At 39.4% G+C, this 15516-nt stretch overlaps 1 protein-coding gene across 4 annotated transcripts in view; it reads left to right on the top strand.

Moving 5' to 3' along the window:
* Positions 1-15516, top strand: part of Ptprm (protein tyrosine phosphatase receptor type M) — a 794765-nt gene that overhangs the window by 439170 nt on the left and 340079 nt on the right. For all 4 annotated transcript variants that reach the window (XM_008834659.1, XM_008834658.3, XM_008834655.3 and 1 more), the window contains exon 8: positions 14922-15230. In XM_008834659.1, the coding sequence (XP_008832881.1) occupies positions 14922-15230 (309 nt within the window). The remainder of the gene's footprint in view (positions 1-14921; positions 15231-15516) is intronic.

Raw genomic sequence — 15516 nt, forward strand, 5'->3', positions numbered from 1 at the left:
TCTGACAGTTCCAAAAAACTCTGTGAAAATCATTCTGCCTCCTCCTGTTTTATACAGCCTGAAATAAATAGCTAGGAAATCTTGTACTGCAGACTCATTTTATTTCACCCAAAAGTTTTCTCATAAAATACATCTATAGGATGAAATGCAGTTTGTCCATTCCAGTGCACCCAAACAGTTCAAGATTCTAACTTTGAGTTGAGCCATAAATGTTCCTTTCTGTGGTGATGAACTTAGCCTTTGGAAATATCACCAAGGAGGGCAGACCCAGATGGAGGCTGTTCCAGTGGTGAGTATATAGAAACCATGTATGTAAAGCCTGGGTCATGCTTTCAAAGTACTTATCAAAATGTAGGGGCTGAAGAGATGACTCAGTGGTTAAGAGGACTAGCTGTTCTTGCAGAGGACTTGGGTTCAGATCCCAGCACCTACATCTTGGCTAATAACCATCCATAACTCCAGTACCAAGGGATCCAATGTCCTCTTCTAGCCTCTGTGGGCACTGCACACAGAGTGCATGTGCATACATGCAGGCAAACCACTCATACACGTAAAATAAAAATAATTTTTAAAGTACCCACCAAAACAGAGTCCAGAGGCAAAACACAGAAATGGAAAGGCTTTTCACAGGAAATGGATTCATACTTGTTGATGCCAGTGACAGGATTTCATTTTTATGACTGAGTAAACATCTATGTGTGTAAATATACATTTTATTTATCCATATCAATAGTCAGAGGACACTTCAATCAGCTCCACATTTGGGGACTGGCAAGATGACTCGATATGCGAAAATGCTTGTAGTCCAAGCCTCATGACCTGAGTTCAACCCAGAATTTAAATATGAAGGCAGATACAGTGGCATGTGTCTGTGATCCCAGTACCACTCTGACTCTGACGATATGAAAAGTGGAGACAGAAGAATAGCCTGAAGCTCGTCGGCCAGCCAGCATAAAGTATGCAGCTCTGCAGAAAGAGCAAGGGTGGCCCACCTCAAACATGGTGGGAGAAGAGAACCTACTCCCTAATGTTCTCATCTGACCTCAACACTTGTGCGGTGGTATGCACATACCTACACTCTCACCACGCACATAACACTTGTAATTACATATTTTGCCTTTTACAAGTAATGCCCCTGGGAATATGGGAGTAGAGCTGTATGTTTGATAAAATGATTTCATTTCCTTTGGATGTGGATGCTGGAGGGGTGTGGTGGCATGCACCTATGGTCCTAACACTCAGGAGGCTGAGGCAGGAGGAGCACGAATGTAAAGCCAGCCTGAACTACATAGCAAATTCTAGGCCAGCTTGGGCTATATAACAAGACACTCTGTCAATAAAGAGGCAGACAATAAAAGGGAAGATAGATGATTAGAAGAGAATTAAGATATGTCCTGAATTAACTCAGTGGAAACAAATAACAGCACAATGCTCATTACTATTATTCTGTGTTAATGGTCATTTGACAAATGTGTCACTTGACAAAGACCAGCATTTTCTGGGGTAATGCTTCCTTTTAGGTGTAGGGTGAGACGCCTGACTTGATAGTTCTAGAACACAATAAGACACATAGATCCACGGTCACATACACTTTGAGATTGTGACCGTGTGGGATATGAACATCTCTAAGTTTTCATTGGCGCTCAGAGTAGTCATCTATAAGTTGGAAAGTAATTAAAGGCTGCTGTTAACCAGATTAAAAACTGACTCTCTGCATGTGTCTGCGTCACTCCAAACAGTAATTTCCCAGGGAGAACTGTGTTTGAAGCATAGCAGATAGAGTCCCCCGAAGGGTTTGATATGATCAGCTTGATTTCTCTGGCTTTCTACTGAAAACATTTGTAAAAATTTGGTTCACATAAAATGGTGTCAATTAATAATCCTTTGGTTGATGCAGATGAACTGTCACATCAGGAAGGCATCTGGCAGTGGCATGAGGGACAAATAAGATTAATAGATTGGAACCTTCAGGACAGTACAGTTTAGCCACTTTATGATAGATGTGAATAATGAGGTTTGCTAAATAAATAAATAAAGGCATAACTCAGCATATTTCCTCCTGTAGTTCTGGTTTATTATGTGCTTTGAAATTACTAATTACAAATGCAGTTTCTAAAGACTTTATTATATGCAACACATAGGCATGTATATTTATATACATATATATCAGAACATCTCTTTTACAATGTAATTTATGCATTTTAAAAGCATAAAAGTGGGCTGGAGAGATGGCTCAGCGGTTAAGAGCACTGACTGCTCTTACAGAGGACCTGGGTTTGATTCCCAGCACCCACATGGCAGCTATGAACTGTCCTTAACTCCAGTTCCAGGGGAATCCAAAGCCCTCTTCTGACCTCTGCAGCATTGCACAACACAGGTGCACTCACATACATGCAGGCAATACACTCATACACATAAAATAAAAATAATAAAATATTTTAAAAAGCATAAGCAGTCACATGTACACAGACTGATTTATACTACTACACGTAGCTGTTCAAGTTATACATGGCATAAAGACTGGGATGGAAAGTAGGCGCTGCAGGTAAGAGCACTGGCTGCTCTTGCAGAGGACCTGGGTTCAAATCCCAGCATCCACATGGTGGCTAACAACCATCCATGACTCCAGTTCCAGGGGATTCTGTGCCCTTTTCTGACCTCTGTGGGTGTTGCACGACATGGGTACAATAACACACATGCAGGAAATACACTCATACACATAAAATAATAAATAAAATAATAAAGATAATCAACATACAGTGCCGATTCATTCCACGAACCTCATAAATTTGTGTCTTTTTGAGGCAATTTTTCAACATACCAGCCCAAACAGGAATTCAGGGAAATGACTGTCGTTTTATTTTGGTGAAGGATGGGGTCCTGTCTTTCTAGGTGGTACAACAATACCCTGTGGACCAGCAATGGCCTTGGACAGTTACCTATTTGAATACTTTCTGCCTCCTGAAGCCAATGTCCAGAGTTCCCTTTTGAATTTACCCATAAGAACCCCAAGTCAGAGAATGCAGTGCCCCCTTTCCACGTTCCCTAAGCATTAGAGCCGGGTTGTGCCCAGGCCTGAGGCTCACTGTCTTGGTTAGTTTTTTGTCAACTTGATACAAATTAGAGACACATAGGAAGAGGAAGCTTCAACTGAGAAATTCTCTCCATCAGACTGACCTGTGGGCATGTCTGTGGGACGTTTTCGTGATTGCTAATTGATGTAGGCGAGCTCAGCCTGCAGTAGGCAGTGCCACCCCTGGGCAGTTAGACCTGGCCTATATAAGAAAAGTAGCTGAGCAAGCCAGGGAAAGCAAGCCAGTAAACAGCATTCTTCCATGGTGTCTGCTTCGGTTCCTGCCTTGGCTTTGCTCAATGAAGAAATACAACCTAGAAGCCAAGTAAGCTCTCTCTTCCTCCAAGTTAGTTTTGGTCAGGGTTATATCACAGCAACAGAAAGCAAGCTTGGATGTTCCCCAGACAGAACTCAGCATCTAGATGCAGGGATTAGGAGGTTGCTGGTGTGAGGCTGCTGGGCCTCATAAGGAGAGGGCTTTCCGTGGTTTCCAAGTCAGAGGATTCCATGGAATGGATGCATCCCAGAATCATGCTTTCTTCTGTAGCCTGTGATCTCGGCTCTTTAAGTCTTCCTGGTAGAAACCATTACCTTTCTCTCATACGAGCTAATGATGGTGTATCCAAGAGTCAACAATGTCTCTAGGATAGCAATGCCTTCCTGTAATAATAGATAAGAAGTATCTTATGAAGAAGAGCCGTAACTTATATAACTTGGCAACATAACAGTAATTGACTCCCTGACTTAAGAACAAACATTCCTAGACCCTTTGCATGGTCTGTATGCTTTCCCTAGTTTATCCTTCTTCTGGCTGATATACCGTTATCTTGAGTTCTTATGTAAAATTTTTCTTTGTGCCTATCTTACTGTATTATTTAATAGTTTTGTATCACATATGCATATATTAATTCACTTTACATGTCTTCAGTTTTATAAAATTGCATCATAGTAGTATTATTTATTATGTGTATGACTATTTTGCCTGCATGTATGTAACTGTAACCCATGTGTGCAATGCCCACAGAGGCCAGGAGAAGGCATTGAATCCCCCTGGAACTGGAGTTATGGACAGTTGTTAGGCACTTTGTGGATGCTGAGAACTGAATCTGGGTCTCCTGTAAGAACAGCCAGTGCTGTTGACTACTAAGCCATCTCTCCAGCTCTGACTTGCCTTTTCTTATTCTATACTATGTTTTTCAGATTTGCGATTGCTTCATTCATCTGTCGGTCTTTTGTGCTGTTTATGTCTGAGTACTTTATATCTTTTTCCCCCATAATAAATGAAAACAAAATTTAAGTTACTGTTTTGAGTTTGTTGTTCATATATGCATATACAGAGTATTTCAGTATGAATCTCCTATTCGGTCCCCTTGCTAAACTCTTACTATTTTTACAGTTTGGAGAGCTCATGTTTGTGCTTCAAACCCACAATGCCTGTTTATTATGTAGGCGTCCAGATGCAAAGTTGCAGCTTCTCCTTTTCATTTTGTGGCTTTGTTATTTATTGAGTAGACTCGGCAGGGAAATACTACATAAAAACAGTGGGCATGTATATCTTGTGTTGTGCCTTATCTTGCTAATACTACAAATGATGGTTGATAATCAGAGTTGAAAATTCCATTTTCTTCCTTAATTTTCTAATAGCTTTAGCTTTTAAATTATGAATGAATATTTTAACAAATATTATTTCTGAACCAATTGAAATGATCACACTTTTTGTTAATGTGGTGAAATTACATTAATAGATTATTTTTCATTGTTAAATCATTATAATTATCTTGGTCATGTAGTGTTTCATGTGGAGAAAGCAGGATTTGAATATTGTCTTTACAATTTGTATATCTATTTGCTCAAGAATGAAATGCATTGTTCATACACAAAACTTTGTATGGTTTTGGTATTAAGATTATCAGTTACTTCAGATAGCCTACCGCTCTGTTATTATGTGCATGAAAATCATAGCCACCGTACACAATGAAATGATGCTTTTATCACTGTGTGTTGATTTGCTGTGCTGGTGGAACTACTCAGTGTTTCTACTGGTTAACATTTACTTTCTACTTTTTGTTTACTCATGTCCGAAATTTATTCCTTGTGAGCATAATATCAGGATATTGATTTTACACATGACTCTCTTGGCAAGAAATTCATTACTAAATTGTCATTGCTAACATACTTAGACTAATTTATGCCACTATCGGTTTTGTTCTGGTTTTTCCTTCCATTTCTATGTTCCTGTCTCGTCTTTCCTTACTTCATCCTTAGCTACAGAACAAATTCAAGGCCAACCTGGCCTACTCGAGACCTTGCCCCCAAAAGAAAAAAAAAAAAAAAACAAAACTCTTATTTGTCCCTAACCCCTCTCCACATAAGGGACTAAAGATATGTATTTATTTAGATCAATTATTATTTGTGTCTTTATTGGCAACACTCTATGGTGGTTACCTAGAAATATTGCTGTGCATTGTTGCATAGTCTCTAGCTGACATCTTCAACCTCTCATCTATTTTAATATAAGGGCCTTATGCCGTCTGAACTCTGAGCCTTTCCCTACCTGCTTATATGAATTTTTATCAATAGTTAAATACTGTATCATTATTGTTTAAGTTTCTTTGTTGCACGTTAATACTCCACAAGCACAAATTTAAATACCGTTTGCTCACCCTTTCTTCCAGCACCTCGGCTCTACTTACAGCACCATTTTTCTTCCTTCACTTTGTGCTTTGGTCATCCGTCACATCAGTAGTAAATACACTGCTATGGTTCTTTGAGGTCATGTTTATGTCAGTCATTCAAAGATAGCTTTGATGAGTGTGGAATTCTCAGATGATGGCTTTCTCTCAGATTTTTTTCCTGTGGGGATTTTTCCCTATTGTATCACTGTTTCTTTTTAAAATAATATTCTTTATTTCTTTCAATGTATTTTAATATATCCATCCAACACTACCTTGCTTTAACTCCCCCTATTGTCCCCCCTTTTCCCTGTCAACTTCATGTTCTCTTTTGTTGTTGTTATAATCTCCTAGTCCAATTAATGCTGCCTATACGTGCATGGATGGTGGGGCCCAAGAGTCATGGGCAGCCTACCAGAGGCCAAGTCCCCAAAGGAGAGTTTTCTCTCTCTCAGCAATCATCAACTGCCAATAGTGCCTTGGCAGGAATGGGGACTTGGGGCCCCTCCCCCAACCAGACTAGAATTTTGACTGGCTTGATCTTGTGTGAGTCTTGTGCCAATAACCACATCTGTTGTGGGTTGATATGTGCAGCAGCCATGTCATATCCAGAAGTCAGTGTTTTATAACTCCTCCCCATCACTGGCTCTCTGCTCCTCTTCCAAGACATTCCCTGAGGCCTGGGTGGGGGATACATATTACAGAGAAGTTTTTCACAGCTTAGAACTCATAGTTCCTTATACTCAGCATTATGATTATTTGGGTTTTTTGAAGCAGGGTCTTACTGCATAGCCCTGGATAGACTGGAACTTGCAGTGATCCTCCTCATTCTGCCTCTTGAATGCTGGGCTTTCATGTGTGGACTGCTATGTCCTGCATTTGCTGGTATTTTGAACACATTGTCCCTTGTGTTCTGCCTTCTGCTGTGGCTCTGTCATTGTAGCTGCAACACTGTGAGGCTCTTTCCCTCCCTTTTATTGAATAAGCTTCTAATTTCCTTTGATTTTTTGGTATCTGATGATTTCCCTCAACATGCACATTCATTCTTGTGTCTTCCTCTTTTTAAATGGTATACCTCTTGTGTCTCTTGATGAATGTCTTTCATCAGTTCTGACTAGCCAGTGAGCTCTCAGGATCGACCTGCCTCTGTCCCCAACATTGGGTTACAGGCATGTGTGGCCATGTCCAGCTTTATCATAGGTGCTTCAGACTTGAACTCACTTCCTCTTACTTTCACAGCCAGTGCCATTTTCCCAGCCCCTCATTGTTTCTCAATCTGTGTCAGCTTTACTGTTTAACCTGTTCATTCAGTTTTTGTTTTGTTCTCATAGTTTGTGTCTGTACCTCCCATTTCACTGCAGGATCTCTGGGATTACAGACATGCGTTACTGTGTCTGGCTTTGCATGAATTCTGGGAATCCTAGTGCTTTATCAACTGAGCCATCCCCTCAGCCCAACTTATATAATATTCAAGTAATATTGTCTTAAAACTTTAGGAGATCATTTTCATAATTATTTATCAGCATGCTCCATTTTATGACTTTTTTTAAATTTGAAGGTGTTATTTACATTTTCCCTTTTGTGTCTGGTGATTTAACTGGTGATTTCTGCTATCACTTGTGGAGGCTTGTTTTGTGACTTTCATAGTGAAATTTAGTTGTTTGGACTTTATCTCAGAAATCAGGAAACATAATTCAAGATATTTCATTCATGGGAGAACTGTGTGTGTGTGTGTGTGTGTGTGTGTGTGCGCGTGCGTGCACGCCAGGCTCCAGGAGACAGTACTGCCAGTACTGCGTATGGATGCTTTAGCCACTGATAATTACTTGAACCTACCCTTGGACCCTTAGGTTTAGTTTCTCTTACACTGCCTGGGGCCCAGTGCTTTGTTTTCAGACTGCAAAACTGATAGAGGGAACTGCAGTTTCACTTTACACATTGTTTTGCATAGGGGTCACAGAGCAATGTAATATACTTTGGAGATGTACCACAATCCCCTGCATTAAAAGGAAGCTGCTTGCATTAGATCTAAAATTTTTGAACTTAGAGAGTCCTTCAGAGTACACGGTATAGCATTTCATTGTAATTATAAATTGTAATAATCATCCTAGGGATATTATTCATCAATTCATCAATTTATCCAAGCTTCTATTTCATGTCTGAAAATTTATTTTGCTTTCATAAATATACATATAAAGATGTGATCTAATGAATTGTTACTAGGAGAGATTCTTAACATAAACACTTGTCAAGCAGAATTAATAGAGTCAGAGGAAGAAGAGGTTTGTACATGGTAATTTCTGTTTTAAGGCTTTTTTCAAAAAGTCATAAAGTGGGCCTGAATAAGCAAATAAACTTTGCTTATTCATGTGTAACTAGAACCTGTTCTGATTATTTAAGATCTGTCCTTAGGCATTCGCGTGGTGCATGCAGGCAAAATATACATATCAAAGAAAAATTGGTCCTGCCAGGCATGGTGGTGCTCGCCTTTAATCCCAGCACTCGGGAGGCAGAGGCAAGCGGATCTCTGTGAGTTCAAGGCCAGCCTCGTCTACATAGTGAGTTCCAGGACAGTGGGGGCTACAGGGAGACCCTGTCTCAAAAAGACCGAAAAATAAAAAGATTGGTCCTTAGAAATACTATATCTTTGGGAACTGTGAAGCATGTGTATATCATTTTTCTTTGGGGGAGAAATTTGATGTTATATATTACACTTAAATAGGTACACACTCAACAAACCATCAGTCATTTTAAGTTCAGCCAAGGAAAATTGGCCAAGAGAACAGACATAAAATAATGCTCTTTGTAGAACTACCTTTAATAGTGAGAAGATTGACTCAACAGTCTGTCCCTAAGAAAGGGAATGGATAAGTTAACTATGGCTGTTTTGAAATTTGCAGCCCTGCTTACCAGTTAATGTGTGTGTGTGTGTGTGTGTGTGTGTGTGTGTGTGTGTGTACACATACACAAGTCATCTTGGTTATTGGTTATGTTGAATGAAACCTCAAGTTGTCAATATTTGAGATTTGTACAAATTTTTAAGAATTCTAGATAATACAGTACAGGGACAAAAATATTGCTGGTAATGATCCATAATCTTAGGAGAGCAAGGAGGAGACAGAATTTATGTCTGTAATACTCTGTTTTGTTTCATTGAGACAGGTTTTCATGTAGCCTGAGCTGCACTTGAACTCCTGATTCGTCTACTTCCATCTTCTGAATGTTGAGATTTCAGGCATGCACCACCATGCCCAGCCTGTGATATTTTATTTCTTTATTCAAAAATTATTTGACATAAAACACAAAATGTTGATATTCGATTTTAATGGAGTGATTATTCTATTGTTTTATTTCATACATTTCAGTGTTTTAAAGGTTTATTATTCAAAATTTCACACACCTAAAACCAACCTCAAATACTAAAACAAAAACTCCTTTAACTATTTTGACTGAGGCAGAGTCAAATATGGATGCGGAATCTTGGTACTGACTATCATCTGTGCTCACATTAATTTAGACATTATCTGCAGTAATTTTTTACTTTATTTTTCCAACCTCTATTCCTCAAACTCATTACATAAAAATTAAACCTTAAAAAAATGATTTACCCTAGAACATGTGGTAAATTGCCCTGAAACCAGTTATCTTGAGTGGCTAAGCCAGGATCCAGGTTGCGCTCTTTAACTTTTTGAGTACACTTCCCTAGCCAAAAGAACTAAATACAACACTGGTCTGCACTGTTTGTTAAAGTTTGCCTAACCCTGCTGGAGAAGGTCCCCTTCCAAGGTCACATGAGGGTTGATACGTGGAATGCTTGTGCAGCTTTTAGCCCCTTGTCTAAGAAAATCTGAGTTCTCATCGGAAAAGTATGTCCTGGTCATTTTGTTATGTAAGGGCATCCTTCACATCTACAATAAGTGTGAATAAAATTTCCAGCTCTGTAGTGCAAATGAAATGATGTCAATATGGCCAAAATATGAAAGCCATTGTAAGAATATGGCCATTGTAAACCACGAACTGAAACAAATTGATTATATGGAGTTTGTCATTGTATAGTTCCATTCATTTATTCTTGTAGACAGATTTTTTAAATGTCTTGAATGGCTACCTTTATTTTTTTCCTGAGTTGGGATCTGTTAAGTTACTCAGGCTGACCTTAATTTAAACTTACTCTGCAGCCCAGGTAGGCCTTGAATTTGTGATCCCTCCTGCCTCAGCCTCCCAAGTAACTGGAATTACAGGCCTGCACCACCCAACCCAACCTAAGTGACTACTGTATTTGAAGTTCAGATGTGAGAAAATGAAACTTTTCTTCCTTTGTATAGAATTGTCTAGTATATTTTAAAGAACAGATTCATTTCAGAAGCATTTCATTTTGTTATTGTTTTATTTTGCTATTTATTTTTGAGAACTTGACTTTGCTGTGTAGTCTAGACTGACCTTGAGTTGGGGATCCTCCTGCCTCAACCTCCCAAATGATTTCAGGATATTTCTTGATTCTTATGATAAACTCTGGAAGGTATTATTGTCATATTTGCGGAACAGATATGGCAGAAGTGACTATTAATGTTATAAAATTCTTAGGAAAAGTTTTAACATGTTGAACTGTATCACAAATATGCAGAGTTTTTAGCTTGACTGAAAAACATGCATTTTTAAACTCTAGAAAGTTTTGACTGATTCCAAAGCTCTGTGTGTGGCATCATGGCTGCTTAGGATTCCGGAATCATTGGGTAGGCCAAAGTAACACTAGTTAATGGGGTCTTTGCTCCAATTTAGCTGAATAGTGAAGTGAATGAAAGGATGGCTTTATTACATTGTTACTCTCTTTTGTGAGACTCCTGAGCAGAAATAAAAGAGCTGAAGGTCCCAAAGGGGCCGCTGCCGTGTTCAGGAGTTATTCCCAGTATTGTAATAGACCCTGTGTGGTTCATGAAAAGACAGAAAAAAGAAACCCGTTAGCAGGAGTGTTGGTTGTAATCTATGTTTTTGATTATCGATGACAGGATCCTAAAATTACACCCAAATATCTCTCACAGGTTCTGAAATTGAGTTTCTGAAAAAGCACTGTAGTGGTAATAGGAGGTAAAGTGCAGAGTTCCAGAGAAATGAGCTGAGAATTGAGCCTGCAATGGAAATTGATCCTATCAGTCAACTCCTGCCCTTACTCTTAGAGAAAGGGACTGAGGGAGAAGGAGCCAGGATGGCTGATTAAATAGGACACTAAACGCTGGAGGCTAGAACCAGGCTTGGCAGTCCCTTGGGTCAGGACTGAGACCATCAGGCTTTTCCGCTGGAAGTCTGGCTCAAGCTGGCAGAAGGAGAACAAAATGAAAAATGCCTGGGGCAGGCAGGAAAGTCCATGGAGCTCCAGAACTAAGCTTTCGGCTTCGCTACCATGGTGCTCCTCAGGGCTGCCATTCTCCAAGCTCATCATGCGCCAGTGGGCCCAGAGTGGACCAGCTGACCTCATGAGTCACCCCGATGGGGCCTGTCATGATGTCCACTCTCGAGGAGGGGGGACATGTCAGTGTGGCCTGAAAGTGTATGAAGTGAAATGGCCTTGGAATCAATTGCTGTCCTGTCCTAGGTAGCATCTTTAGGCTTGTGAGGAACAAGGAGCAAATACCCTGCAACTCTTAGTCCCCTGTATATAATTTATTACCCTGTTATCTAACTGGAGGAGATTTATAATTTTCCCATAGAATGGTACTAATGGAATGCCAAGGGGGACTTGGTCAGGGAGGGATGCAGTGTATATTGCAATTAGCTTTACTGAAACTACACATTTCTGGTTATGGAACTGCTAGTGTATTTCCTACAGTGTAATATGTTTCTACAGTGATGCTCTTGGAGGCTTCAGTGATCACCAGAATAACTCACTGGGCTAAGTGTCCCCTTGGAATGGCTCTTTCACACTGTTGAAAATATATCTACAAAAAGCTGTGAAACTAAAGGTACTATAAAAATGCTAACTTAAGATGCAACGGTTAAAAGCCATTGCTGGTTCAGATGAAGTTTTTCAGAATGGAAGAAGAAAGGGGAAAGGAGTGCTTGGGAGGAATTGTTGATGGCTTCTCAGAGTTCCTTTGTCACTGAACAGCCTAGCAACAATGTCATTAGCAGGAGGATGCTATCCTAGTTGTGTGGCAGCACATAGGAGTTCATTTATATTCCTAGGTATATCTATCTTTTTACATTTTTTGTGATTATTTAACTGTTTTGTTTTTGCTTATAATTTTTAGTTTTGGAGATTAGGCTCAGGGACTCCAATATATGTTCTACAACCTGGTTGCACAGGTTGATTAGCCCCTCTGGGCCCTGGCAAGAGAAAATGACAGTTTCCTACCAGCAGTATACCATGTAATCATTTGTTGATTCAGAGTCTCCAACTTTTGACAAGTAGGAGAAGTGATTAGGAATCAGAGTCCAAGTGACCTTCTTACTAGGCCCTGTTGATTTGATTCAGAGCTACCCTGTTGATACTGGTCTTGCCATGCTAGTATCGGCATATCTGGAGGCACAGCAGAGCCATACACCATCAGCAAAAAGGATACAAGGAAATATAGATATATCTTGACTTATAAGGGACTTAGTTCCCTGTAAACCCACTGTAAGTTAAACTACCTTAAGCTGAAACAGTATTGAACCATCTAGTATGACAGTCTAGCCACACAGTGTGCTGTGGAGTATCTGTCGTTTCCCCTTCTGGTCCCTGGACTGACAGGGAACTTTGCTTGATTGCACTGCACATCACCAGCCTGAGGAAAGATTAAAATTAGAAGTGCAGATTCTCCAGAATGTATTTCTGCTTTTGTCCCATCAAGAAGTGGAAAAAATTGTGAGGCAAGACATTCTATTTTTAAAAGTACTTTTATTATTTCTTTGAGAATTTCATACAGTGCATTTTGTATTTTTATTATATTCACCTCCACTTATTTCCCTAAGTCTTCCCAGACCATCTCCATCTCCCAACCTCCTCCCTACTTTGCGTCTTCCATTTTCGTTGCTGTTTTTAATGACCCATCCAGTTCAATTTGTACTGGCTACGGGGCCAACCACTGAAGCCTGGTGGACCTAACAAAGGAAGTGAGACATTTTAACTCCATTTTCGTTGCTGTTTTTAATGACCCATCCAGTTCAGTGGGCCAACCACTGAAGCCTGGTGGACCTAACAAAGGAAGTGAGACATTTTAAGTCAGGGATCATCTGTACACTACAGATGCTTGTATAACAGCTTTGTTTTGGTTTACTGGGAACTTGAAGATACCAGGCTGTCAAGGTCAGCCTCTCCATAAAGAGTTGGACCTCATGCATCTGTTGCCTCTAATTTGTTCATTATATCCCTCATGGAAATGGTGATTTTAGATACTAGGTCACCGGGTGCGTGCTTTATGCTACCTTATCTCTTTACTTGGCAAATGAATGGAAAGTTTGAGACAACATTTTACTTTGATGGGATTCTAAGAGGTGCTAACAAAGGAGAAGGAAGTATACATTTTAAGATAACTTGACCAATGGACAGACATTAGCTCTTTGCTTTATATTCTTGGGGTTCATCTTAAGTGTGTGTTTTCTTAGCTAAAGAATACTGAAATGACTAATTGATTAAGTGGGAAATAGTTTTCCATTGAAATTCATTTAGAACTACACTGTTTAAGCTCATATATAAATACTTTATTAGTGCAATTGATAAAATCCTTGGGGAAATCCTTAAAACAGTCCTTGTGGAGACCTTTGATTAGTAAAGAAGACAACAATGAGGTACCTGCAAATCTGTTTATGTGTAAGAGATCAGGAGTTGATTAAAAGTTTTTATAGCCAAGTGTGGTGGTATACACCTTTAACCCCAGCACTTGGGAAGAAGAAGCAGGCAAATCTCTATGAGATCTAGGCTAGCCTGTTCTACATAGCAAGTTCAGGGCAGCTTGGGGCTGCAGGGAGATCCTGTCTCAGAGAGACAAAATGTTTTTTTTAAACGTTCAACTAATGGAGCATTAAATAAAATTAGGTATTTCTTACATTTTAAGAAGTCACTAATCTGGAATAAGTCTTCAGTGTCATTTCTAAATTGATAATTGATAATTTAATTTTAAAAATTAATTTATTAATAAATAGCCCATAAGACTGCTGCTCAGTATTCCTTGGGATCTTCTTGGTCTTGCTTGTCCTTGGTCCCTGAGTCATATATGTTAGAAAAGCTTGGATGATGGTTATTAGCCTCATTGAATGTTTTAAGTACATGTGTGACAGGTAACCTTATCTTTTATATATGAAACCAAAGCATTTTATTGTATACATATCTGTGGATTGAAATGTGCAGGTACAGGGTGCTCCTGAGTTCATCTGGTCTTAAATAATAGAGAGAACAGACATGTGGGAGTTGTATACACTGGAAGTCAGGAGAGAACTTCAGGTGCATTGCATACCCACTTCCAGCTCCCTGTAGTACAGGTGGATTTGTCTGGTACAGCTCTTCCATTAAACAAAAAGGAGAAGGGAGACAAATTCTTCCTAGCACTTCTGTCCAAAACTAAATATATAACATTATTACATGTTATATTCTTTGCCATGTTTAATAATCTTTAATAGTCTGTTGCTTTATCTTGTAATCTTGTTTAGTTTCATAAAGACTAATATGTTGATGAAGCTTTGTTCCCTTGTCACATCTGAGTCTAGATACTATGAACCAACCTTGACCCTGGTGGAATCATCAAGCCTAACTTGGCCACAATATTTCCATTTCTATATTGGGAATGAAAGTATCCAGTCCACTGAATGGCCCCACCGATCCTATTATTTCTTAAATTCCCATGTATATTTTCCTTACCAGTTATAGTTCTTTTACACACATTATGGTGACCACAGTTAAAAAAACAAAAATCAAAATTATATTTGTACTGTGGGCAAAACAAAGCCCAACATTCTAGCTTAGATTTCCCCCAACCCCTGAAAGATAGCTATCTTAAACATTGCATGGTACTCATAGTGCTCAATAACATATATTTTGTCTTAATATTTCTTAGCATTTCATAAGCAAGCATAATCATTCTCTGTACATTTAAATTTATATTATTCAAAATACATGTGTGTCTTACATCTCATTTAAATTTCTATATGTGGGTTCTATCAGATTCCTTCTAATTCTTCTTTTCCATATTCTTTCTTTCAAATAGATCCCATGCGTGGCCCAAGAAAACTGGAAGTCGTAGAGGTCAAATCTCGACAAATCACCATCCGATGGGAGCCATTTGGGTACAATGTAACTCGTTGCCATAGTTACAATCTCACTGTGCACTACTGTTACCAAGTGGGAGGACAGGAGCAGGTGCGAGAAGAAGTAAGCTGGGATACAGATAATTCACACCCTCAGCACACAATCACTAACCTGTCACCATACACCAACGTCAGCGTGAAGCTCATCCTCATGAACCCCGAGGGGCGCAAGGAAAGTCAAGAACTCATAGTGCAGACGGATGAAGACCGTGAGTGCTTTTAAATGATATATCTGTGTGAAATATGTTCTTGCAAAACCAACTTTTGTTTCCTTGAGTTTGAGAGCTTTATAGTGAACACAGGAGAAGGGATTTCTTTGTGTATCTGTGCTTCAGTGTCTCAGCACTGATAAACAGAAGGAACAAAGATGTAGAAATTTATCTTTCTGGATAAATTTATTTTTGTACACTTTTGCACATGTCTGACACGTATACTTACCATTCGTATCTCCCACCTCCCCACCACCCTTGTCCACCTCCCTCCCCACAAATCTCT

This window comes from Nannospalax galili, unplaced genomic scaffold, assembly GCF_000622305.1.
Source record: "Nannospalax galili isolate Female #2095 unplaced genomic scaffold, S.galili_v1.0 scaffold155, whole genome shotgun sequence".
Taxonomy (NCBI): Eukaryota; Metazoa; Chordata; class Mammalia; order Rodentia; family Spalacidae; genus Nannospalax; species Nannospalax galili.